This window comes from Pseudonaja textilis, chromosome 2 (assembly GCF_049901715.1).
Source record: "Pseudonaja textilis isolate UNSWEBS1 chromosome 2, rPseTex1.2, whole genome shotgun sequence".
NCBI lineage: Eukaryota > Metazoa > Chordata > Lepidosauria > Squamata > Elapidae > Pseudonaja > Pseudonaja textilis.
In genome coordinates this window covers 44885023-44910570 of record NC_141991.1, presented here as the reverse complement: position 1 = coordinate 44910570, position 25548 = coordinate 44885023, and the positions used below count along the sequence as shown (strand labels likewise).

General features: G+C 38.2%; 2 protein-coding genes across 2 annotated transcripts in view; both read left to right on the top strand.

The window, feature by feature from the left end:
• LOC113449679 (uncharacterized) overlaps nt 1–18610 on the top strand; it is a 71560-nt gene extending 52950 nt beyond the window's left edge. The window contains exons 28-34 of the mRNA XM_087923158.1: nt 6409–6440; nt 7609–7631; nt 10148–10216; nt 11018–11142; nt 14157–14292; nt 15735–15875; nt 17460–18610. Coding sequence (XP_087779284.1) covers nt 6409–6440; nt 7609–7631; nt 10148–10216; nt 11018–11142; nt 14157–14292; nt 15735–15875; nt 17460–17586 — 653 coding nt within the window. The 3' untranslated portion in view covers nt 17587–18610. The remainder of the gene's footprint in view (nt 1–6408; nt 6441–7608; nt 7632–10147; nt 10217–11017; nt 11143–14156; nt 14293–15734; nt 15876–17459) is intronic.
• A 6478-nt stretch (nt 18611–25088) lies between these two features.
• Nucleotides 25089–25548, top strand: part of CHST13 (carbohydrate sulfotransferase 13) — a 44629-nt gene continuing 44169 nt past the window's right edge. Inside the window, exon 1 of the mRNA XM_026723197.2 lies at nt 25089–25360. Within this exon, the coding sequence (XP_026578982.1) occupies nt 25267–25360 (94 nt within the window). The 5' untranslated portion in view covers nt 25089–25266. The remainder of the gene's footprint in view (nt 25361–25548) is intronic.

Genomic DNA, 25548 nt, shown 5'->3' with positions numbered 1-25548 from the left:
GGTATAGAGTGTGTGGTTGGCTTGGTAGCAAGTATGGCATTTTTCTACTTGCCTTCGGGAACAGGAGAGGAAGGATATCTTTGTGGAGATGTGCGCTGCCTGGCAGACTCTTGCGAGGTGACTTTTCTTGTGGCAGTTGTGGCAGGTGGCGTTTCGGAACCTGCAAGATGTCCGGGAATGGGAACCTCCACAGGTCAGGCATAACAGAGTTTGTTTTGGACCACTGTTGTTTCTTGGCCTCGCTCCTACCTGCGGCTGTCTCGTTGGTTTGAGGCGATGCACATCGGAGTATTCTGCCGGGTCATCCTCACTTACCGCTTCTTCAGAGTGTACGGTGGAAGTGCTGGGTCTGGGAGCGGTGCCCTGGATCTCAGCTGCGGACTGTGCTGCAAGTTCTGCAGCTAAGGCTTCCTCAACTGCCTGGGGGAGGTTTAGGTCTCTTCTAGCCAGCAAACGCCTCTGGAGTTTTAGATCCCTCACCCCACAGACGAGTTGGTCTAGTAGCATGTCGTCCAAATAGTTCTTGAACTCACATTGTAGAGCTGCTGTCCTCAGGGCTGCCATATATTGGTTTATGGATTCCCCCTCAGCTTGCTTCCTCATCCTAAAAGCGAAGCGCCTAGCAATCTGAGATGGTTTTGGGAGTAGTGGTTGGATAGTGTTTCCACCAGCTCTGCCCATGGGACATTCCCTATTTCTCGTGGGGCCAGGAGTGCTGTGGCAGTGTCATATACTACAGCCCCACAGTAGCTGAGAAGTAGGATTTCTTCCTCTGCTCTGAAGCTTCAGCCAGTCCAACAGCATCAATAAAGTGGTTGAGCGATTTTTATATGAGTCCCACTTTTCCTCATCCGGGTTTAAAAGGGAAATACTGAATTGACATTCATTTTGGGTCCCTCAGTCTCTTGGTAGACTGGTCTGCCTCACAGGGAACTCGTTGTCTTGGATTGATGCTGCTTGGGGCGTGGGCGGCTGTGGCTACAGTGCCCTATTCTCACTCAAGGACTTCGGCTTTTCTGAGGTGTTTGGATTTTAGTGCTCTTTTGCGGCGTTAGGCGGCTGTGGCTGTGGTGCTGAACTGACAGTGCTTTAAAATTCGAGCCTTTTTCTTATTATTAATTTTTTTTTTTTTGGCAAGGCGGCTGAGGCGCTGCAATTTCACTGGGAGTCTTCACTTAGAGACGGCTTCAGTAATTAGTGCCCAATTGTGATCGAGGCGGCTGAGGCTCTCAGCGCCGTAGCTTGCTCGGGCTGCAGCTCAGTGACAGCCGTTAGAATTTTCGCGCCTTTTTTTCGCGCGCGCGGCGGCTGCGGCTTCAGCGCCCGACTTTCCCTATCTGTGGTGCTCTAACCCGGTTGATCTAACCTGAGCTTTCACTTTTGCGCTGACAGGCTGCTGAGTCCGATGGCTCGGTAAGCAAACGGCAGCGGCTGCGGCTTCCGATGACAGGCTTCTGAGTCCGAGGCTCGGCAGCAAAGCGGCAAGCAGCTGCGGCTTCCGCTGACAGGCTCCTGTTCCTTTAGAAAATGCTCCTGGCTAGCCTTCAAATCCCATCCTCGTCGCCAGTGTTGTATTTCAAGGGAAAGAGAGGCTTAGACCAGGGCATGCAATTAACACGTTTATTGAAGGAACAGTGATTGTCGCGTCTGCCAGCCAAACGGGCAGACTAGCTTGCGAACAACGGCTGGCTTGGTTTGACAGCCGGCTTTTATAGCCGGCTGTCAAACGACGCCAGCCAATAGGAACGGCTGTTGAACTTGCTTAGAGTGGACCCGGTTGGAGCCCCAACCGGTTCCCAAGACATAACAGCTTTAAAATCACCATCACCAAGCAGTTTATATAACACAATTGCCTAATCAACCTCATAATTGGCTACTAAACCAAAATTAGCCATAGGATTTTTCTGTCACATTTGCCCATTGAGATTCCACAGTCAGCATTCCTTTATCACTGTTGTAGAGACTCACATCCTAAGTATGGAAAGAAGGTTATATATTAAAAGAAATGAGAAACATGGAAGTATGATTCTGATAAAAGCAGGAAGAAAGAACAATGCAACGCTGATTTTGTTTTATTTAAAGCATCCCTTTCCTGCAGGGAGTTAAAGGCAGCTAAGAACAGAAATAGTAATTTTTCTAAAAAGTCCTTACAATTAAAGGATAATTAAAAATAAAAATACAAAACTAATCAGTAGGAAATTACAAAAAGAATAAAGCATATTCTTGACTGATTATAGAAGCATGCTAAAAATAGATTATAGTAGCATGCTAAAAATTACTTGTTGAATCACTTGCTATAAAGAGTCTTCAACTTTGTTTAAAAGATCTTTCATAAAATGGACACCCTAAAGGTGTTGTGTCCAGATTCTAAGTTTCTCTAGTACTAGCTGAGATTTTCTTCAGGTTGGTGGATATAATATACCAATTAACAGATAATCAGAGTTGGAAGGGACCTTATAGGTCATCTAGTCCAACCTTCTGCCCAAGTGGGAGACCCTATACCATTTCTGACAAATGGCAGTCCAATCTCTTCTTGAAAGTCTCAAGTGATGGCACTCCCACAACTTCCGAGGGCAAGCTGTTCCCTTGGTTGATTGTTCTCATTGTCAGAAAGTTTTTCCTTATTTCCAGGTTAAATCTCTACCAAAAACTTCAGCATTCACTCTTAACAAGTAGGCACCCAGTAGGCAATTATGATTAACTATCACACTGATACAAATTCATTGTTTGTCAATGTCAATGTTCAGTGACATTGTACTATTATGATGTAATATAATGTGTCTCATATTTATGAAATATTAAAATCTTTTAAACCTCTAGTTTGTCAGAAACATCCACAGAAGTGCACTAAAATTGAAGTAAGGGTTTTTTTAAAAAATGAGGCTACATTTTTATTAATTACAATTTTCTGAAGGTTGGTGATTCATTTAGCATTTTGTATACCTGCTCTTTCAGAACATTCTAGATATTTTAGAATATTTAATGTTCTAATTCATTGGAGCTGACCACAACTCTCTGAAACTGATGGCATTCTCTGTGATTAATATAAAGTAGAATAGTTTAAACTGTGCTGTGGGCAGCCCATTTACTTGCCATCCTAATAATTATGGTAAATATAACAGTTTTTCAATCAACCAAATCAAAATTGGTTATACTATTGGCTTGTGTCCTCTATTCTGTAAGTAAAAGGCCTCATATCTCATATTGCTATCCTTTATTCTAAATAATTCTAAATAGTAAAGTTACTTTAATAAGGTAAACTTTTATTACAAAAGTTGTAAAGATATATAGTGAACTCAGTGGGAAATACAGGATTTCATTCTACTATGGGGCCTCTTTATTATCTTCTAAAAAACACTGTAGCAAATAAATATTGCTTAAGTTACCTCATTGTTTTGTTATCAACTCAAACTAGTCAGAAAATACAGCCTGATATGTTAAAGCCTCTGACTATGTGTATATTTTGCACACTACAAATTCAGTTCTTCAAGAGATGTGCTAATATGTCTGAATAATATAGAAATGTCAACAACAATGTTCAACTAGCTTTTAAAAGCCTTTATTATGTGTTATATTTATTCTGCCAACAGGACTGGACTAGCCTTCCTGTACTTTATAAAGATGTCAAATTGAACTTCTTTTTGATATATTTTTTATTATTATTTTGCTTCAGGTTGTTGTAGAAATATAAGTTTGCAGATGCCTACATTCCATTATATATTCTGCTCTACAAATATTTCTATAATACAAGAGCTCCAAATGTGAAGATAAATTAGTAGAAGAGGAATGTGTGTCTATACCAGTATTTCTCATTTTTATAACAAGTATTATCCTGCTAAAAAAATAGAAGAAGGCTTATGACAACAGAAAGAAGGATGTAGTGGTATTGATTTGTAATCATGCTTCTGTTGTAGTTTAAAAGTATTGACTTGCCTAAGATTAACCTTAATTATTAGTGTCAAGACCAAACTACAGGCACAGTTTTTATTTTAGCCAATTTTAGACTTGAGGTAAGGCACATTCCCTAAAATTAGTGGCTTCAGCTAGACTCTGAATGCAGATGGCAGATGCCTTGCTCTTTTGATCTATTTTGATCAGAAGACCAGTGTGATGACCCAGGGTGGGATACAAAAGCAACAGTCACAAAAACAGGTGAAGCCCCTTTAATTCCTTCAACTTGGCTTTAAAGGTCCAATTATCATTGACTGGAGAAAAAACTCCCCCACAAACAATTGCAAAAAGGAAGAACATCCGTTCATACTCAAAATACATATAAATTATAAATAGAAAAAAACAACAACACGAACCACACTGAAGAATTAATGAGACAAGGCAGGATAAGGGCTTGAAGACGTCCACAGATATTGAAATACACACACTGGGAATGATGCCAGAACTCAGATAAGAACTGACAGACTAGAAATATTTTCACGCTTTGCTTCCAGTACTAGCCCATGCACAGTTTGTTCTTTCAAACAATCCTCACAACTGCAGCCCATGAAAGGGATCAAGGCCCTTTCCTCCCCCGTAGACCACGCCATTCACATTTCTCCCTTATCCGCTCCTCCTTGCCTGCCCTAGGATGAAGAGGGGATGGGCCTGGGTTTTCCTCTGAATGCCCAGCCGGCCTGTGCCCTTCCCCAGTTTCCTCCACAACCTCTGGAGCCACACTCCCATTTCCTGCCGGCTGTGCCTCCTCTCCCTCGGAGTCAGATTCTAACAGGGGCATGACAACCAGGCTTCTACTACTTTGAAGACTACTCATTGATTCAGAAGCTTCCCCTGCCGTTAATTTCAGGAATGGTGTTAAGCCTCCTGTTTTAACTTGCATCTAAAGAAAACTCTAGAGCATAGTCAAGAAGCACGCATAGTTCATATTAGCTCACTGGGCTGACCGGAGCTATAATCTGAATTTTCTGGTTCAAGTCTTGACATCACAAGAGAGTATTCTTTTCATGTTGAGTGTCTAGTTTTTCAATATTCATGGAATGGAATATTATATAGCATCTTCTAGGTTTATTATGAAAGTGCAGAAAATGAAGAATTTTACCATGCTGGAAGCATTTGGATTCTCACTAGATGTACCTACCCATCTCTATACAATAAAAAGACAGAGAGTGGTTGAGCAAGAGAAGGGAAGACTCTAACTTAATCTCTACAGGTTTCTGAACACATTGCTGCATAACTAAAGACAAGTCTGATAAGAGTATTTAGGTATAGTGATGTGACTAAAGCTACCAAGATCAGAATGGTGCAAATAATGGTATTCCAAGTGACAAAGTATGGGAGCAAAATTGAAATTCAAAAAAGCAGCATCAGAAGACTACTGGCCCATGAACTTTGGTGTTGGAGAAGTTGCCTGACAATACCATGAACAGGCAAGAATAGCAAACAAATGAATAATCAAACAAAACAACCTAAATTGACCCCTAATACCCCTGATACAACTTGGCATATAATCAAGAATAGATCAATTTCAGAATTGTTTATCTAAGACCCAGTGAAATAAATATACTTTAAGCATGAGGACTGGTTGTAAGTCACTTTTTTCAGTGCCATTGCGGTGCCATTGTAATTTTCAATGGTCACTAAATGAATGGTTGTAAATTGAGGAGTACCTGTACAAGAATATTTAGAAAGTTCAGAGTAGATACAACCGCCTCCCCCAAAATACTATACTACTATATATAGAGAAATATACAGTATTTTTTGGAGTATAAGATGCACCAGACTATAAGACGCACCTTGGTTTAGAAGGAGGAAAATAAGAAAAAAATATTTTGCTACCATGCATCCCGGTTTTGCCCTCCCTGGTGTCCAGAGGCACTCTGCAGGCCAAAAACACTCCTGTTTTTGGCCTCTGGAGGCCTCCGTGCTTCCCATTTTTGCCCCCACACAAACACACACCAGTATTTCTTTCTTTTGGGAGAATTCCAACAAATATATACTTCCCCTTTAAATATATTCAACATTAACAACTTCTTATTGTCTCTTAAACTAAAAAGAGTACTTCTTCATTCCATACCTCACCTCATTTTCTATACGCCCATCTCTAAATCTGTGCTGCGCAAATCTGTGCTGCGCAAAGCAGCTGTGCTTCAAAAACAGAGGATAAAGGTGAGTATAGGAGCCTGGGTGGATGGGTGAGCCCAACAGCAGAGCAGCAGAGAGAACTGGTTTGATCTCCACTGCTCACTGCTGCTGCTACCGGCTCAGCAGAACCGGGCCGAACTGGTAGAATACTACCACTGCACTGCAGGGGTACTCCAAGTTTGCATTCAACCTAAGAAAACTTCAGATACATAATAAATAAATTCCTAAGCAGAACGTTCAGATAGCATGAAATTTCAATTTAGGACTAACAAAATTACATAATATTACATTTTACTTGTTTGTTTTTTGTATTAGGACAAAAAATATTCCCTGCCCTTGGACCTCAGGTATGACATATTTAGCATGAATGTAACATTTAAAAGAAATTGATGTCATATTCAAAAGTATATTTGCGTATTGGATGTTATACGTTGAAACACTGAGCCATTTGGGAGAAGGTTAACAATGTTTGGATACTGGGGTCCTTTGAGCAAATTTTCTTCTTACAATTATTAGGGTAAAATTGTCAATACTTCAACAGAAGAGAAATTGGCTTTTATGTTTGACAGTTTGTCCTGCTTGCCCTGATCAAAAGCATAGTTTGTATAGTCTGCTTCTCTTTGCCCTACCAGCTTGGTCCATTGTTTTGTTTCATCTTAGATTGTTCCTCATTAAGCATTAATGTTCCACTGGTAGTAAATTATTCCAGTAGTGATTGCTAAAATAGAGAAAACATTCCTTAAAATTGTTGGAAATGTAATAATCAGGTCAGCTCATTTTTCTTTAATGAATGGCAATATTTTAAAGCCCAATGGTTTAAAAAAAATTTTTTTTATAAAAGAACGAAACAACATTTTAAATGCTACATATTTTATAAAGCATACCAAGCTGGCTTTGTATAAGCTGACAGCTGCTAAGGTACTTCGTGCTTTTCACTAGTAATTAAATATAACCAGTTCTGTAAAATATGGTAAATTATATGGTGGGAATGCTCAATGTCAAAAATAACCTTGTGTTTTAAAAATAAATTGGATAAAGAATTCATTGTGACTTGGAAAGTAGTTCTGAATTATAATTCCACATGTGGATTTGTATTGCATCCCAAATTCTGTCTTATTTTTTCCTATGCTTTTAACAGTATATTTCTTTCTGATTTGTGAAGTATAGATTTTTGATTAGGAAAAAATGATTACAATCTTTCATTTTGCTTATAGTTTAGACAATATGATTATTGCATGTTATTTTGATTACTCAAGTTTTAAATCGACATTATATATATTTCAGTATATAGAATAAAACGTGTTGCTTTGACATTTTATTTAATCTTTCTAGATCTCTTTCTTAAATATTTTTTTGCTTTTCCTGTTTTTCTGTTTGTTCTTGATTATGTTTTAAAATATTTAATAAATTTTTTAAAAGAAATAATAAAATCTCTTCAGAAACTAGCTGACATATCTATATTTTTATATTCTAAACCTTAACTCAGTTTTCATTTAGTATCTTTCTCTGCTTTAGGCATTATCACCTACTGAAAAAAGGTTTGTATAATGGAAAGAAAATATTGGGGTATTGCAAATAATGTAAATAGATGAAATAGTAGGTGATCAAATCTCTACTTCCTCAAACTTCCCTGTTTCTGGAAAAGACTTGGGGAGATATTCACTGGAAGCCTTATATTTATGTTTACTCCTATTGAAAAATGAATTAAAAGAATTGGCATGACAAGAATTGGGGAAAGCACTATTCATTCATTCATTCATTCAACATGTATTTATTTAGCTATTTTTATGGCCACTCATCTTAACCAATATAACTCAGAGTTGCAAGCAAAGACATAAACACATAATGAAAAATCAGAAGTCAGATTTAAAAGTTAGTTGAGGTATCCTAAAAAAAATATGTAGCACATAAAAGCAAACACATACCAGCTCCACTACCATTCTGTTTCCACAAATGGGAGGAGCTAGATTTTCATGGCCTTCCAGAAGATCAGCAGGTTAGGACCATCTTATTTTCAATGGGGGAATTTGTTTCACAAGGCAAGTGCCATAACAGAGAAGGGGTCCTGGATCCTGCCAGATAACATTGCTTCACAGTAAGGAATCTGAGCATTCTGACCCTGTCAGATCCTAGTATAAAAGACAAATATACAGACACAGGCAGTCTTGCAAGTAACCTGGTTCCATGCCATGTAGGGCTTTAAGTGACAACCAGCATCAGAATTGCACCCAGAAGCCTACTGAGAATCAATGCAGATCTCATAGGGGTGATATTACCTGGGTACACTATGGTATGCCAAAACTTCCTATTCTGTCACATTGTGGATTAGCTGAAGCTTCTGAAAGCTCTTCCATGGTAGCCCCAGGTAGTTGACATTGCAGTAGTCTTGCACGTACAGGACTAATGCATGAGTAACTGAACAGTCCATTCTAGTCTAGGAACAGACACAAGTAATGCACATTGATTTATACAAAAAAACATCCAGGCCATGGCTGTTCCCTACTGTTCAAGAGTCATGGGTCTCGGAAGACCTTCAGATTACTACAGCCACAGTTAATGATGGAAGGTCTCCAGATATCAGAGGAGTGGCGGGGTGGGGGAAACTAAAATTCATAACCTCTCAGGCTTGTTAGGTTTCAGTCAAGCCTATAAAGGATCACACAATCTTAAAGCATAGGGAAAGGCCTTCCAAGGCATCACTTGGATTGTCCAGGTGCAGATGTAACTTGCTATAATCAACCTGTTGATGATGCTTAGCCTGGTGCTTCCAGATTACATTTACCAGTGATTGCTTTAAACAGGAGTAGAGAGAAGGTTGAATCCTGCCACATCACACAGAGAAAAAGGCAAGAGCTAGGCCTGCCTCTCCCCCCACACACAGACCAAGTTGTATATCATCAATCTTATTGGATTTCCAGTGATTATCATGTCAAGTTAATAAAGTTATTACAGGTTTGATTTTAGTGCCTCAGTGTGGTGGTTTGGGGTCTGCTCCCCCACCCAGTGGCCTCTGTTTGAAATGATTTTGTCACTTATGTTGCATTTTGAGTTTATAGTTATTCTACTATAAATGCAATTTTCTTGGTATTTTATACTATATTAAAGTTATTGGCCTGGAAATGTATTAATGGCAGTCATTTCTTGGCATTTTTGACATACTCTTTGTGAAGCTTTGAAAACTTTGAACCTTTGATGTTAAATAAAACACATATTTTATGGTAGATATTATCAATATTACGATAATCCAGAATTACTTGCAGACTGATGAAATCACGCTGTTGAATACAGGTAATCCCTGAATTATGAACGTTCCCTCAGCAAACATTTGAAGTTACATGATCAACACCCCCTAGTGTTTCTGAACAAGGCCCGAAATTATGAATCTTGCAGCACCATGACAATTGTTCGCCCTAACAAACAACTGCAGATGCTCTGTAACATTCATCCTGCACATTGCTGGCTGAAATGAAGCTTCTGAGGGGCTGGATCCTTCTCTCAGAAGCCCCATTTGGCCATCAAGAGGCCTTGCTTGGCAACTTGCCAGCCAAAATGGAGCTTCTATGGGGAAGATCCACCCCCCCCAGAAGCCCCATTCGGCCTGCAACGGGCCAGGTGAGACGTCTGGACAGTTGCATGAGGCTTCTAAGGGGAGGATCCAGCCCCCAGAAGCTCCATTTCAGCCTGCAACAGGCCAGGGGAGGCCTGTGGTGGGGCTGAGCGGAACCTCAAGAGGGCTGAATCCAGCCCCTGGAGGCTCCATTTTGGCCTGCAATGGGCCAGGCAAGACATCTGGATGACCGAACAGGGCTTCTGAGTGGAGGATCCAGCCCCTGGAGGCTCCATTTCGGCCTGCAATGGGCTGGGAGAGGCTCGTAGAGGGACAAACAGGCTGCTTTCTAGATCTTCACAAGGTAAGTGACCTGGTGTGGCTGGTTGGGGCAGGGGGAGCAATTTGGGCCGGTATGAGGTATTTCAGTGGGTCGGGAAGGCCTTGGGTGATCTTAGGCAGGTGGCTTATTTCATCCAACTGTTCACAATTATTTTTTCTTTGTAGGCCATTTTCAAGAAAGAAAACAGAACAATGCAGTGAAGGCTATAAATCCACTAATGAAAAAGATATAAGGTACCCTTGTTATAAAACATATAAAGTACCAATAATAACAATCACTGTTATTAATAATTGAATTTTCTTTTCTAGGGTATGTTCAGTATGATTTACACTAAATCATATAATATATTAAAGAATGAACTCACAACCTAATAGAAACTAATCAAGCTAATAATAACTATAATAGCTGTAAATATAAGCTGCCAATGTCATATCCAATATTTCCTCTAATTTTTGACATGCTGTGTGTGTCAAATAATTGTACAAGTATAAAAGGAACCTATCCCAAGAGCACCTATTAAACTAGAGCTTAAGTTAAGCCAAAGCTTTCCAAAATAGCAAGCTTGTCCAGGATTCGTTGTGAGCCTGGAGTTTTATAACAGGAAAAACTGTTATTTTGGGAGAATTTAATACTGTGTATCCTCAATTTTTTACTGAGTTTTTGTGGGTTAGATGGGGAATATGTGTATGCACACTTTCAAACCTCATATGTCCTTTACCGCAGTGTAGCAATAATGAGCTGTGTACAAATGTTGGGGAAGAAAAACGCTATGGATAGTCATGACCTCCAAAATGTATACTCATTACAGGACTCTTATTATTGAAGGTATAGTTTAAGACCTTTTTGTAAAATGACAGTGGAAGTAAATTTTTAAAAAAGGTCTAATTCCTAGTATTGATTACTAAAAGGTTTGCTTTTAGTAGCAAAGCTCATAATAAATCTTGATAGCCCATTTGCAGGATCAGAAATCTTGAATTGATAGCCTAGAAACACAGATAAAATTCTGAGCTATTTATATCATGCCTTTTGTTTAGAGTGGTGTTCTTGAGGAAAGAAAATGAAGCAATTCAGCAAAAGGAAGAACAAAGTTTGACACCAGAATTTGAAAAAAGATCATTTTCTCACAGATATTGTTTCACACCCAACAACTCTCTGCAATGTAAGGTTGATTATTTAATTAGCATAACAGGGTTAAAGGGTTAGTCTGGGAATCCAAAAAACATTCTGGAAAAAGATGAGAAGGCAGATCTTTTCCACTTCATTGCCAATCGAATTGCATGATGTGTTTAGGTCATCAGCATTGAGCTCAAGTAAAAAGATAGTTTACGTTTAAATGTAAAATTGCACCAAAAGGAATGACTCCTCCCTTTTTCCTAATGTTGACTCAGTAGCATTATTTTCTTAGTAAAACTATTTATAATGATCAGTATGAGTTTAGGGTATAATCAACAGAAATTGGAAAGTGAAATTATGAATTAAATTGAGATGATGCTAAATGATGAACAACACCAACAAAATTTTAATTGAATGGACTAATATATTGTTTTCTTAATTTGTCGTGTTGCTCAGTGCTAGGCCACACAAAAACAATCAAAATTAGAAGTTATGACTCATTAAGTGTCAGCATGCCCTTAACCTTAATTTATTTGCAGATGGCTTCTGCTCTAAATGACAACTAGGTTGACCAGATGGTTTACATGAGGCATGCAATTCAAAGCATTTCTTCCATTCTACGTAATTACTGGCCACTTAAAGCCCAGTATACACCCTTTCCGTACCAGCACAACAGATGACATCAATAGAATATATTTTCCAACTAAAATAAACACTTCTTCCCTGGTATAATTTTAGTTATGCCACAATATACCACAAAAGAGCTGTCCATGTTATTTCATTGATATCATTTAGATTTTTAAATATATGTATGACTTAAACCTCTGAAGTAGATTCCTTATGTTAACTGAGTAAAATTTTTTATAAGTTTAGGCTATAAATTAATATATCCCATTTTCAGCCTCCGCATGCCCCATTTTCAGCCCGTTTCAAGCGGCAGGGTTCAAAAGGGGCCAAAAATGGGAGGCCCGGAGGCTGAAAATGGTGCACGTGGAGGCCGAAAACAGGATCCAGAGGGCGAAAATGGGGCGTGTGGAGGTGGCAATAGGTGATGGCGATCCCTGCAGCCAGAATAGCTGATCGTCAGGAGGCTGATCCAACCGACAACCCGCTGCTTGTGCTAATCAGGCTGTGCTGAAGCTGACCAGGCTCTTTGCTGTTTGCTACAAGCAGGCAAATTGCTGGAAGGCAGAGGCCGAAGGGTGGGGGCAGGTGGGTGGGTGGGGCTTCAGCAACATACTCTGTATAAGATGCACAGACATTTCCACCCACTTTGGGGGGGGGGGAGTGTGTCTTATGTACTGAAAAATATGGTAGTTTGTACTTGTTAGAAATCATTTATAAAATTAGTTATGTGCTTTTTATTAAAAAAAATGTTTCTATAAATTGGAAAACATAATGAAACAAAAACCATGGAACTATATAAAATTCCTTAAATAAATATTTTTAAAACATCACAAAGGGCTTTGCATGCATTTCCTGAGGCATTTGCTGGCATTTACTTGGAAGAACATCACTTTTCTATAAAGATAGATATTCATGACATAGATATTAAGACTTATAACCCTCTGGATAACTTTCACTTGGGATATGGAATCAATCCCACAGTGATCATAATTGACTTCTAGCAAGACCAAGACAAGGGAAGTGCAACCCTCTTGGTCTTGTCTGATCTTTCACAGCCTTCCATAACATTAATCATAATTATGTTCTAGATTCACTGCAAGTATTGAGAGTGGAAGGCGTTTTTCAGTGCTTTCCCTCCTCCTTGAATGTGTCATTCCAGTCTGTAGTGATGGGGGGGAATGAAGTTCAAGGATCATGGTCCTTTATTCTAGGGTTCTACAATGTTGGACAGTCTCTCTCTTCCTATTTAACATGGACACGAAGCCATAGAATGAAGTCATCAATTGCTACACAATCAGATATATCATAAGTATACAGTGTATGAGTGTAAACAGTTCTGTGTCTCAATTGCTGGCCAAACAGGAGATGTGGTTTGGATGCTTTCTTGATATCTGAGACAATTGGGTCTAGATAGGGATGACTAGGTTCAGTGCTATTAAGATAAAATGATTCTGAGTGCAAAAGGAGTTTGGTCTAGTGGTTATGGCAGTTGGCATGAAGAGCCAGCTGAATGACTTTTGGTCATTCACTCTCTCTCAGCCCAGTTTACTTTACAACGTTGTTGTTGAGGGGAAAATAGGAGGAGAAAGGAGTATTGAGTATGTTTGCCACATTGAGATATTTATAAAAAATAATAAAGATGGGATAAAAATATCTCTTTAAAAAGGCTTATGATCCCCCAGAAATCCCATCTTTAATTCTGGATGGATCAAACTACTATATTTTATAGGAGCAGCCTATCAGCTCATTAAATAATTATACAATTTTAAAAATTCCTGCCTCAAAGCTATATGACACATTCTAAATATGCTATGCTAGGGTGACTTTCCAGTCTTGAATACAACAGAGAATAAATAATAAATGCATTTATTCATTTTCATCCACATATTGCACAAATCAATGAAACTATTTCCCAATATCAAATGTACAAAAATCAGCAATTTAATACATCAATTATTCAATAATAATAGTTAATAAAAGCAGTATATTATTAAGAATCACTTATGCAAAGAAAAAATGCTGAATATGTTTGAGCCTGATAGCAAAAAGACAGTTCTTCTCACAAGACAATATGCCATAACAAAGTTTTTATGATCAAAGTAACTAAATATAAGCACTGTCTTAACTTAAATTGCAATCTTATTCTTCCTTATCTTTCAGTGGGAACAATTCCCATTGAATTCACGCTTAGTTGTGAGTAGGTAAGCATAAGACAGCTCTGTTATATCAATGTATTTAGCTTGATCTCAGAAATTATGCTTTAGAATGTCTGTGAATATATAGTAAAACAACCTTATAACTGAGGGAAACCATCACTGAGAAAGTTTATTGACCATAAGGTCAATTTAAAAACAAGAATGTAAATTTAACAAATTATATATTACAACATTCCTAAACATTTATACCACTTTCTCTTTATTCCTGGTTGCCTAGATCAAACTTTAGAATATCCCAACATTGTATCTGAATCATTTTTTGCTATGATGAAGCCTTTCAAACAATATCAAAGACACCCATATACTGTGATGGAAGAAACTACCATTAACCTTCCTAGGGACTTCCCTTACAGGTAAATCAATAAATTATTTTTAAAATGTCAATTTGTTTATTAAATGAATTCCTTTTAGTATAGTTTAAAATATCTTGCTTTTATTCATATTAAGATTTAATCCATCTGAAAGTAAGTGCAGTTATTCCATGCATAGTCCAGCATTCAATTTTTAAATTTTATTCTGCCTTTTCATCCTTTCCTTTTTGGGGGTAAATTTGTCTTTGAATAAATTTCCAGTATTGAGGGGATATCTATCCTACTTTAACATCTGTAGGGGATACTGTATCATTTCCTGTCCAGCTAGATAACATAGAAATCCTCTAGAATTCCCCAAGAAAAATACTTAAAGAGAAAAGGGGTTCTGTTTGAAAAGGAATTATTTTAATAAACTTCTCTTACAGTGAAACTCAAGGGGTTTGGGGGGAGGGGGTGTGATCTTTATAAATAATTTTGCTCTGTATTATTTTATTAATATCTTTTTATATCCTTGGCTCTGATAAATATGAGCACACTTCAATCATATTTTTATTATCAATTCCTATTTATGCTATTTTCTGTAGTACTACACTGTTTGAAATGCTTATTTAATTTTTTTAATGTTTTTCTTTGGGAAGCTAGAAAAGAATCTAAGAACCATGCTCACTGTGTGAAGTTTTAAAATCCTTAAACAGTTCTGAAGCCTGTCAAATTGGTAATTCTATGTTTGTATATATACTTACCCAGAAACTGATGGCAACAGAGATACTTCCCACCACAAACAAGCACGTTCTCTCTGGTAATATGAGTGTTCCTGAGAGCAGGAAATCTCTCCTGAGACTTAGCAAAGTAGGCTTTACAATTCTAGCTCAAAGAACATTTTTAACAAGGAAAAACATTATAAAGATAGACAAAGCCTAGCACTTATTTAATTGCATCTTAGCATGTAGAGAATCCCAAGGTACATGCTCTGTGTGTGTGTGTGTGTGCCTGAGAAGGAAAACAAAAGGAAATGACCTGAAATTAGCAAAAAGCAAGCAGAGAAACAAAGAAGGACACAGAATAAATCTCTATTGATATCCCTCTTTGTACCCAGTAACTTACAAGATGCCAAAGGATCAATGCCATGGTATTCACATTTCCAACACTTTCACTTTAACCAACTTTTGGGTTTTTTTGAAAAATGTGGAAAAAGTTTGTAAATACATGATAATTGTAAAGGGAAGGTGATGGTATCTGGTTCTCTAATAAATTAGAAACAAAGTATGGCAACTAGTAAGCCTTCTTTGGAATGTCTGAGAATATCCTACAGAAGACAAAATGCATGTTGGAAGCCTCAACCTAATGTCTCTTTGAAAGTATGTCCCTATGGAAGAGGACACAGGAATGCAAAATATTCAGACACTAGGACTGTATTAAATTGATATGCATTTTTGTCCTTAAATAATATATGTTTAATTCAATGTAATCTGTTACATGTATAGGCTGGCCTGGGGGACACCAACTTCTCAAGATCTGAAGATAAAACTTTATCATCCTAAACTGAAATTGAGAAAAGAACAAGGAGCAAGCAAAGTGGTTCAAGAAAAAACGCTGCAACCAACCAGATCAATTCCAGACAAAGGGTATATTTGGCAGATAACAGTCACTATGATGCCAACACTCCTTTGTTAGCAACAGTGTTGATTGTGTCAGCATTACATTGTCATGTAAAGACAAAGAGAGCAAAATTTTCAGTGTGGTTTTTCAATATACTTTCAAGGTTTCATAGATTTTTAAGTAAAAGGGGAAATATTTATGAAACTGCCCAGTTTTAGAATGCTGTTTTAAGACTGCTACTAAAATCTGAACATTTTAAAGCAAAACTGAGCAGATCTCTGTCCGTGTTTATTACATTTTCCCCACACTAATCAGTTTTTTGTTTTGTTTTGATACAGCCAAAAGGGCAGAGTTGGCTCTTTATAATGGTAGACTTATTGCCTTGATAAAAATGCCAGACCTGGTGCTAGTTTCACAGAGCCAGCAAATAACAGGATGTAGAGATCTCTGGGCAATCTTTTGATTTCACAGATGTATCAATGGCTCCAGAGTAAAAAAAAAGAATCATAATAAATTTTATCCTTCTGTATAATATGCAAGGTTTACCAGTAGTATAATGTGGCATATTTCCATGGATGTGCAGTATTTTCATAGCTGCCATCACTAATGTAATAAAGAGATAAACCTTTTTTTAAAAAAAAAAATCTCCATATTCACTAGTTTTGCAAATTTACTGTTTCTTCTATTGGAAAATTGAACATGGCAACAATAAAAATATGAAAACGAACAGAAGGAAAAACAAACATTGAAATGGAATTGAATTGGCAAGTGTATCCTTGTACAATAAATATATCATAAATCCCAAACTTCTATCCTTTAAAAAGTTATTTCTGAGAGGATGCCAAAATAGTGATTCTTAAAAGAAAATAAAGACCATGCTTTATGGTCCATGAGCAGTCTGAAATCAAAATGCAAAGACCTGTGTAGGTCTTGTTCCTGAAGAACAGACTGTCAGCAGTAAAACAATGAGGCATTTCATTGCTGCCTGGTTTTTACTTCTACTTCTTCTGTAATGCTAAGGGAGCATAAATCAACATGAAATTACATGAGAATGAAAAGCAACATTTATCTCAGGAGCAAAAGAAGCACAAGTTTTGTTGTCTTACATTTAAAAAAAGACCCAGCTCAAAACTTCCAATTGGTGAAGAAGTAACCCAACAATTTTGATATATTTTTACATCCAGCTACTGTAATGATTCCATTTCATTGAATGTAGCAAAAAATTGTTAAACTGTCTATAAATGTGAAACACTTGATCATCCTTTTGATGTTTGTAATTTTACTTGAAACAGAAATTGTTTACTTTGTTTATGGAGATCCGGGTCATGGTTGCCCCAAAGGTGCCTTTTTTCAAGAGGCAATTGGACTTTCTGGTTTTTATTTGAAGACATTTCACTTCTCATTCAAGAAACTTCTTTAGCTCTGTTTACTTTGTTAACTTTTGAAGTTCTAGTCAGTTTACTATCGTTAAGAACTATTTTTTCCTTAATTAAGGCCACATTTGGCCACAAATCCATGGTGGGGACTTTATTGTAAAAAAATATTGAATGTTTAATTAATATTTCAATATAGTTAATATGGCTAATAATTTTCTTTCTTCCATTCTTCAGGAGATACATCTTAGTGAATGATCCAAATTCAGCACCTTCAGTTCCCCCTATGAGTTTACTGGAAAGCAGATTGCTCAGTGCTCGTTTTCCTGTACAGAAAGAAAAGATTCTTCGTTCTCTCTTCTGAGATGCGGGAAGCCAAGTAGTCTTATCCATTTCTTTCACCAGCTTTGTTGTAGAGAATAAGCCATTTTCAACATCTTTACTACTTGCATACCTTCACTAGATAGTAATAGATAGGTAAAAGCACATTCTTCCTCTCTTTCCTCCCCAAACCAATGTAATAGCTCATTCTCACTTTATAGTATTTGAACAAATTAACCTGGTTTGATTAGCCATGCAATAACACCAACATCTGAGCTTCCACATTTCATTGTGTAATGTGAATTATTTTTATGATGTACTTTTTGCAACTTTTAATCTATTCTTACATGAATATTGTCAATGAAGTAGTTTTTGAGAGAGTAACAGCAGAGCAAAATATTCAGAGGTGGGTTTTTTGTTCTTTTTCCAATATGGTATGTATTTTACTTCCTTGTACCTGCAAAGACAGGGCTAACTCTCTATGCTGTTTCTGTAGCCACATCAACCTGGTTTTGGTAAACTGGCGATCTGTTCATTCATGGTCCAATCCATCTTGAGGATTAATTAGTAGCTAAGTTAATTAGTTCCAGTTACTACTAAGTGAGATGTAGGTTTAGGTTTAGTCAATACTGAAAGGGGAGTCACTTTGAAATTAAGACAGCTCACAAACTGCTGAAGCTTGCATATACAGATTTCTTGCCCTATTATCAATGCATTGGAACCCATGTCCTTAAAATGTCTATTTATACTAATTTAATTCAAGAGATGTGAGCTGGTAGTAAACCTTAAGATCTTTAATTAAAATATTTGGTATAAAGGCAAAGATAATGTAATTTTGCTAAACCAATAAATGATTAATTTAAAACTGCTCTGGCCAACATTTCCCTTTTCCTTGTGTAAGATTTTGTCTTTTAGTTGCTTTCTAAACTCCAATTTGAGAATGAAATCACTACCATAAAGGTGGTTGGCTTCCTTTTCCTAAAAAGATTCAACTTTCATACCTGCTGTGAAAGTTTTGATTGGGATCCTTGCAATAAGCAAAAGATTGAACTGAGTTGTCCAAACCATGCCTCTCAATGCCACAATTCTACATTTTAAGAGTTCTTTGGGAATGATCTGAAACTCATTCTCCACCCCCGCCCCAAATATTTGATGGTATACCCAGGGAATCCTCAACTTGCAACCTTTTGTTTAGTGACTGCTCAAAGTTACAACTTTGAATTTTGACCATTTTTCACACTTACAACCATTGCAGCACCTCCATGATCACATGATCAAAACTCACACACTTGGCAACTGGCATGTATTTATGACGTCTGCAGTGTCCCAGGATCACATGACCATCTTTTGCAACCTTCTGATAAGCAAAATCCATGGGGAAACCGGATTCCCTTCACAACCATTATTACTAACTTAACAATGACAGTGATTCACTTAAGAATTTGTGAGAAAGATTGTAAAATGGGGCAAAACAGACTTAAAAACTGTCTCGCTTAGCAAAGGAAATTTGGGGCTCAATTGTGATTGTAAGTCAAGGTCTACCTGTAGTAATTACTTTTCCCAGTTTATATTATTAATACTGTTTTGCATTTTTTAAATACACAAATAATTTGACAAACAGTTGTTTCTGTTTAAAATGAGGATTAATTCCCTCAAATCGTTTAACCAGAGTCACATATAAAGGGAAATGGTTAGTGCAATCAAATATATTTATACTCAGAAGCAATGAAGAACGATCAGATAGATACAAGGGTGTCAAACTGGCAGCCCACGGGTCAGATGCATCACGCACAGGTCACATCCACCCCAGCTCCATGAAGGGAAAAAACGATACAACACATGACAATATGACATGGCGAGTTTGATACCCCTGAGATAGAACAAGCACTAATATTAAAAACCTTATATTTATGGTATATTCATACATCATTTACCTTACAATTTATTTTGCACAAAATGTCAGAGACAGGGAGAAGCATGCCTGACTTTGAGAAAATAATTTAAGCTTCCCCTTCCATCTGTTGAATGGACATGGTATATTAAGCACCCAGAGAGAGTAAAAGAGGAGAAAGGGGAAATTGCATTTACCACACATGGAAGACAATGGCAGAAGGAAACAAGGTGATTAAACTGCTTGTAAAAATGGTGAAAGTTAAAGAGGAAATCAACAAAATCAGGTTAGAATTCAGAGAAAGGAGAAGTCACTTCTTTGTTCACTGATAATTGAATCAATGTGTTGCATCAAGTCTTCTACAGCAGGGATTGGCAAATTCCCAGCAATGTGATTAATAGAAGCAGCATGGGTATCTCGTTTAACTCAGTAAGCGACGGAATCAGAAGAAACAGCATTTACAGAGCCTTTGAACCCAACTCATCATCTCCTTTTCCTAGCTATTTTTCTGTTATTTCTTTCAGTTGTTTTTTTGGTTTTTATTACTGCCGGATTGCATTTATTAAAATATTTGCTTTTTTGTTTTGCTTCTTTATTTTGTTTTAATCTTTGATTTAATGGGTATATATTTTTAGTTATCCTTGTAACCAACAATGAAATGGGTATTAGGTCCAAGATTTAAATACACCAAAATACACAAATATTATGGGTTTTCAAGGGCTTTGAGGTTTCAAAAATAACCGTTCGCATCTTTGAATGAAAATAAAGAGAGAATTTGCTTGATAGCACAGGAAGAAGAATGTAAATGGGATTACCATGAGTGCATTTACTTCAGAGAGATGCTTTGAGAGCTGAATGTCATGAAAAAAAAATAATGCTAAAGTAAAGCCATTGAAATAAAAGGGTCAAGGTCTTTTTTCTTTTCTTTTCAAATATCTTAAATAAAGGTTTTGAAGGCTACCGAAGCCATAGCTTTTCATTCAAACCAGGGAATTTTGTTTCTCAGGTTTATGTAGTCTGCTTTTGTAGTCGGATTTTCTCCACTGAGGAGTCAAAACTAAAAATATACTGCATATGTCTGTGCATGCACAAAAACATCTTAGAATGTTATTCATGGTCTACAACATGCATCTGTAAAACCTCACCATTTCACACAGAAATAAACTTTCATTGGTATTCCAGTCCTTTTGCAAAATTAAAAGTTTAGTGTAGAAGTTTAGGATGGGCAACTTTTAAGACCTGTAGACTTCAACTCCCAACACTCAACTTCATGCTGGGTGGGGAATTCTGGTAGTCTACAAGTTTTAAAGTGACCAAGGTTGAAACCTCCCCCCACCCTGGTTTAGCATATTGTTTCAACTCTCCTTCCTAGCAGTAACAGTAGCCTTCTCAGTACTGTGGTCCCATCAGATGGAAAAGTATCTTAGAGACTTTCAACTCTGTTCATATCCACTCTGTTTCCAATTTAAACTGAGATGTGATTGGGGAAATGGAGAGAATTATAAAAGCAAGTTTAAGCAGATACTTTACCTGAAGTTTATTGCAAATTCAGTCTCCAACAATGAATATAAAGCAGGATACCTAAAGCTTGGAGAGAAAATATAGCAAGATTTTTTTGTATGCAGCAGAGATTTACATTGTTCAAATAGAAATAGCACTTAGACATATACCATTCCACAGTGCTTTACATCACTCTCTGAGAAGTTTACAGAGTTAGCATATTTCCCCCAACAATCTGGGTCCTCATTTTACCCACCTTGGAAGGATGGAAGGCTGAGCCAACCTTGAGCTAGTCAACTTTATAAGAAAGTTCTTAGCAAATTCAAATAGTCTTTTTGACACATTTAGCTTCCTATTTCTCTTTTCCCCTACCAATAAAAGTAACTACCATGATGAATGGCTTGTTAGCAAACTCTTAGCACCTACTAGTGATTACTACATGCAGGTGCCTCTGAGTTAGCAGGACACACAGAGAAGCATGTTGGCTTGAAATTAGTTTCTACAATAAAGATCCTAGGATTTGTCTTGGGATAAAATGGCATTTGTGGTATTGTCCTTACCTTCAGTAGGTTTGTTCCTTTGTTCCTCATGAATGTATGTTGGCCACTTATTTGGGTATCTTGGATGAATTCTACATGATATATCTGTACAATATTCATTTAACAGAGTTGTTAATAAAGAACCTGCCTCTGCAAATATGGTATATCCAGGGGTGGGATTCAAGCAGATTGAGTTGCTCACAGAATCACAGATTCACTTAGAAATCTATCTATCTGCAATCAGCTACCTAAGTCTGCATGAAAAGCTTCAGTCCTAAGGAAGGTTCAGCTCTGCTTTTAGATTAGCTAGAAAGCAAGAAATCCAAGGATTTCCTGCTTTCTAGCTAATCTAAATCTGGCAGAGCAGAACACCTGATGGTCGGGGGCGAAAAAAGGAAAAGTGGCAACTTACCAAACCAGGCAAGTTGGATGACTCGCATGCCAGTTAAGGAGTGAGTGGGCGGGGAGGGGAGGGGAGGGGCCAGCCAGTGGAGTGATTTGCCAGTTCTCTGAACTGGGGACAATCATGTGTGCAGCGTTTGCAAGAAATCATCAGTTGTGGTGCCTGGACAGGTGACAAGCGCTGCGCTCAGGTGTGCAACGTTTGAAAATCCTCGTTTCCAGCTTTTTCAACCTCAGCTGTGTTGCGCAAAACAGATGAGGAGGGAAAAGCAGGGAATAAAGAACAGCCTAGAACCCGGGCAGATGGGTGGGCCAAACACCGAACCAGTTCGATGCCAGCTGCTCTTTGCAGCTACAGGTTCTATAGAACTGGGCCGAACTGGTTGCATCCCACTCCTGGGTATATCTGCTGTCCGGCAAAAACCTTTTGGACTGGGATTTTATCACTAGCGACAGATAAAAAGCTGCAGGAACTGTTGTGAGTAGGGTGGAAATTAAACCTGTATTTCAGAGTATGTTTCTGCCTGCTTTATTAACAGGAAGTGAGAGGTGTATGTTTGAAGAATTATAAAAGCAAGGTGACTGCACTGAGAATGGGTTACATATATTTAAAAATTAAGGATAATTCTTAAACTGAAGTTGATACTTAGTCTGCAATCGACATTCCTCAGAGAACTTTATAGTCAAAGTGTGACAAAGGCCCAACCAAATTTTGCTTCCAAACCCAGCTAAGGTCTGCCATTCTGAGCTCTTCCCTTATTAACTACACAAACACATCCATCTTGGGTTTTTTCTTCTTCTTCTTTACAATACTTCAAGTTGCTCTGTCTCTGCCTGTCCCAGAATTTTTATTGGCCCCAGTTTTTCCTCTAGCCCTAGGATTTCCCAGTGGTTTCCCACCCAAATACTACAGTTACTTTTTTCCAAGATTAGCCAAGGCTTGACCCTGCTCAAATAGTTCTGAGCCTTAGAATTATTTAAAAGGGAAAGAAAAAAAAATAAAACACCTTCCAGGAAAGGTCTACACCAGGGGTCTCCAATGGCAACTTTAAGACTTGTGGACTTCAACTCCCAGAATTCCTCAGCCAGCAAAGCTGACTGAGGAATTCTGAGAGTTGAAGTCCACAAGTCTTAAAGTTGCCAAGGTTGGAGACCCTTGCTCTACACAGTTTATGGCATTTAAATCATCTCGCATTCAACCCTAAGGATTTTTACATAGGATTTGGGAAGACTCTGATATTTTCTAAAAATCTGGGAAGCAACACCCAACCAGATTTAGAATAAGGAGTCTCAAGGTCCATCAGGCTTAACTCCATAGGTAGCACAGCCTTACACCGTGTTACTTTGTAACAGAAAAGGCACTTCGGGGACAGACAGGGCAGTCCATGGACTTTGTTGCCAAGGGCTAAGAGAAATGGCATCTCTCAAATGCTGGGCCAGGAAACTCCAAGCATTGCGAAGCCAGAGAGGCAATTCTTTCCTATAGAGATAATAAGATTATTTCTCCAAACTAATTACCAGATGCAACTCATAGAATAACAGAATTGGAAGGTACCTAGGAAGTTTCAGAAAAAAAACTATCCTGCAATCTGCAACTCTTACACTGCAAAAACATATGGACTACACAACTCGATCAGGGCAAAGCAATGGACGCAATCTACATAGACTTCTGTAAAGCCTTTGATTCAGTGGTACATGATAAACTACTACTAAAACTAAAATCTTATGGTATCTCTGGACACCTGCATAACTGTATAGAAGCATTCCTGTCAAATAGACAACAAATGGTCAAAATTGGGAGCGTCCTATCAAATTCTGTATCTGTCAACAGTGATGTCCCCCAAGGCAGTGTTCTAGGACCAACTCTCTTCATACTCTAAATGATCTCTGTGATCATATTAAGAGCAACTGTGTTCTCTTTGCTGATGATGTAAAGTTTTTCAACAGCACAGACAATACTGCTATCCTTCAAAATGACCTCAACTATGTATCAGAATAGTCAAACAAATGGCAACTTCAAATCTCAACCAACAAATGCTCTGTCTTATATATTGGAAAAAAAATGAGAAAATAAAATACAAGCTGAATAGTCAAGACCTTGTTGATGATCCAAATTCTGTCAAGGACCTTGGAGTATTCATTTCTAATGATCTAAGTGCTAGAGCCCACTGTAACCACATAGCCAAAAAGGCGTTAAGAGTTGTAAACCTAATCCTGCATAGCTTTTTCTCCAGTAATATCACTCTAGTAACTAGAGCATACAAAACATTTGCTAGACCAATACTTGAATACAGCTCATCAGTCTGGAACCCGCATTACATATCTGATATTAATACAATTGAGAAAGTCCAGAAATATTTCACAAGAAGAGTTCTCCACTCCTCTACTCGTAGCAGAATACTTTATGCCACCAGACTTGAAATTTTAGATCTAGACAACCTAGAACTACGCCGCCTTCGGTTCAATCTAAGTATAGTACATAAAATTATATATTGCAATGTCCTACCTGTCAGTGAATACTTCAGCTTCAACCATAACTACACAAGAGCAAACAATAGATACAAACTCAAGGTTAATCGCAACAAACTTGATTGCAGGAAATACGGCTTCAGCGACAGAGTGGTCAATGTCTGGAATATTCTACCTGACTGTGGTTTCTTCCCCAAACCCCAAAAACTTTAACCTTAGACTTTCTACTATTGACTTTCTACTCACCCCTTTCCTAAGAGGTCTGTAGGGGGCGTGCATAAGCACACCAACGTGCCACCGGCCCTGTCCTATTGGGTTTTTTTTCTTATATGTATCCATTTCATGCATTCATAACTATGTTTATACTTTTACCTGTTATCTTATAATCGCTTGACAAAATAAAATAAATAAATAAAACCTGAAAAGGAAACGGTGTATATACAAGCCCACTGTGACTTTGCCTGCGAATTGTGATTCCCCTCTTCAGTCGGACTGATCCACGAGACAGGAAGACAGAGGGGGGCACCTTTCCGCTTTCCCCGCCGGTCCCTCGTCCTAAACTTTTTCTTCGCTTCCCCCCTCAAAGATATCGGGCAAACCAAAAAATAAAATAAAATACACCGAAGGTGCAACCGAAAGGAAGAGCCTTACTAAGGAAAGCATCTTCTTCTCTCTTCCTGTTCTTCGATTCTCACACCCCGCTTTACTTAGTACGGTCCTATCCGGTGAAGAGGTTTCCCCACTTGGCCAGAGGAGCTTTTGGACTTGCGAGCCAAGAGGAGGTGGAAGCGGCTCAGCTCGGCTGCCAGCCGCTCGGAGCAGAGCCGGACAAGCCTGGCCATGAGGAGCTGGCGTCGCTCCTCGCGATTTCCCCGAACTCCTTCCAAGCTCTGATCCCGGGGGATGCGGCGCAGGGACGAAGATGAGAAAAAGCAGGGTGTACCGCATGGTCTTGGCCACTTGCTTGGGCTCTTTGCTCCTGGTCATCTTCTACTTCCAGAGCAGCCTGAACTCGGGTGAGTTAAACATTTACCCCGCAGTCCCGTCACCTTTTTTCGCCTCGGCGCCGTAAGCAAGGAATGTTCTTTCAGGATGGTGGTCGCTCTCTTTTTTTCAGCCCCTCAATTGAAACAACGAAGAGACTCGGGGCACTTCAAGCCTCTTCTCGCGTTTTACTTCTGGCGTAAGTTCTCCACCAGAGACC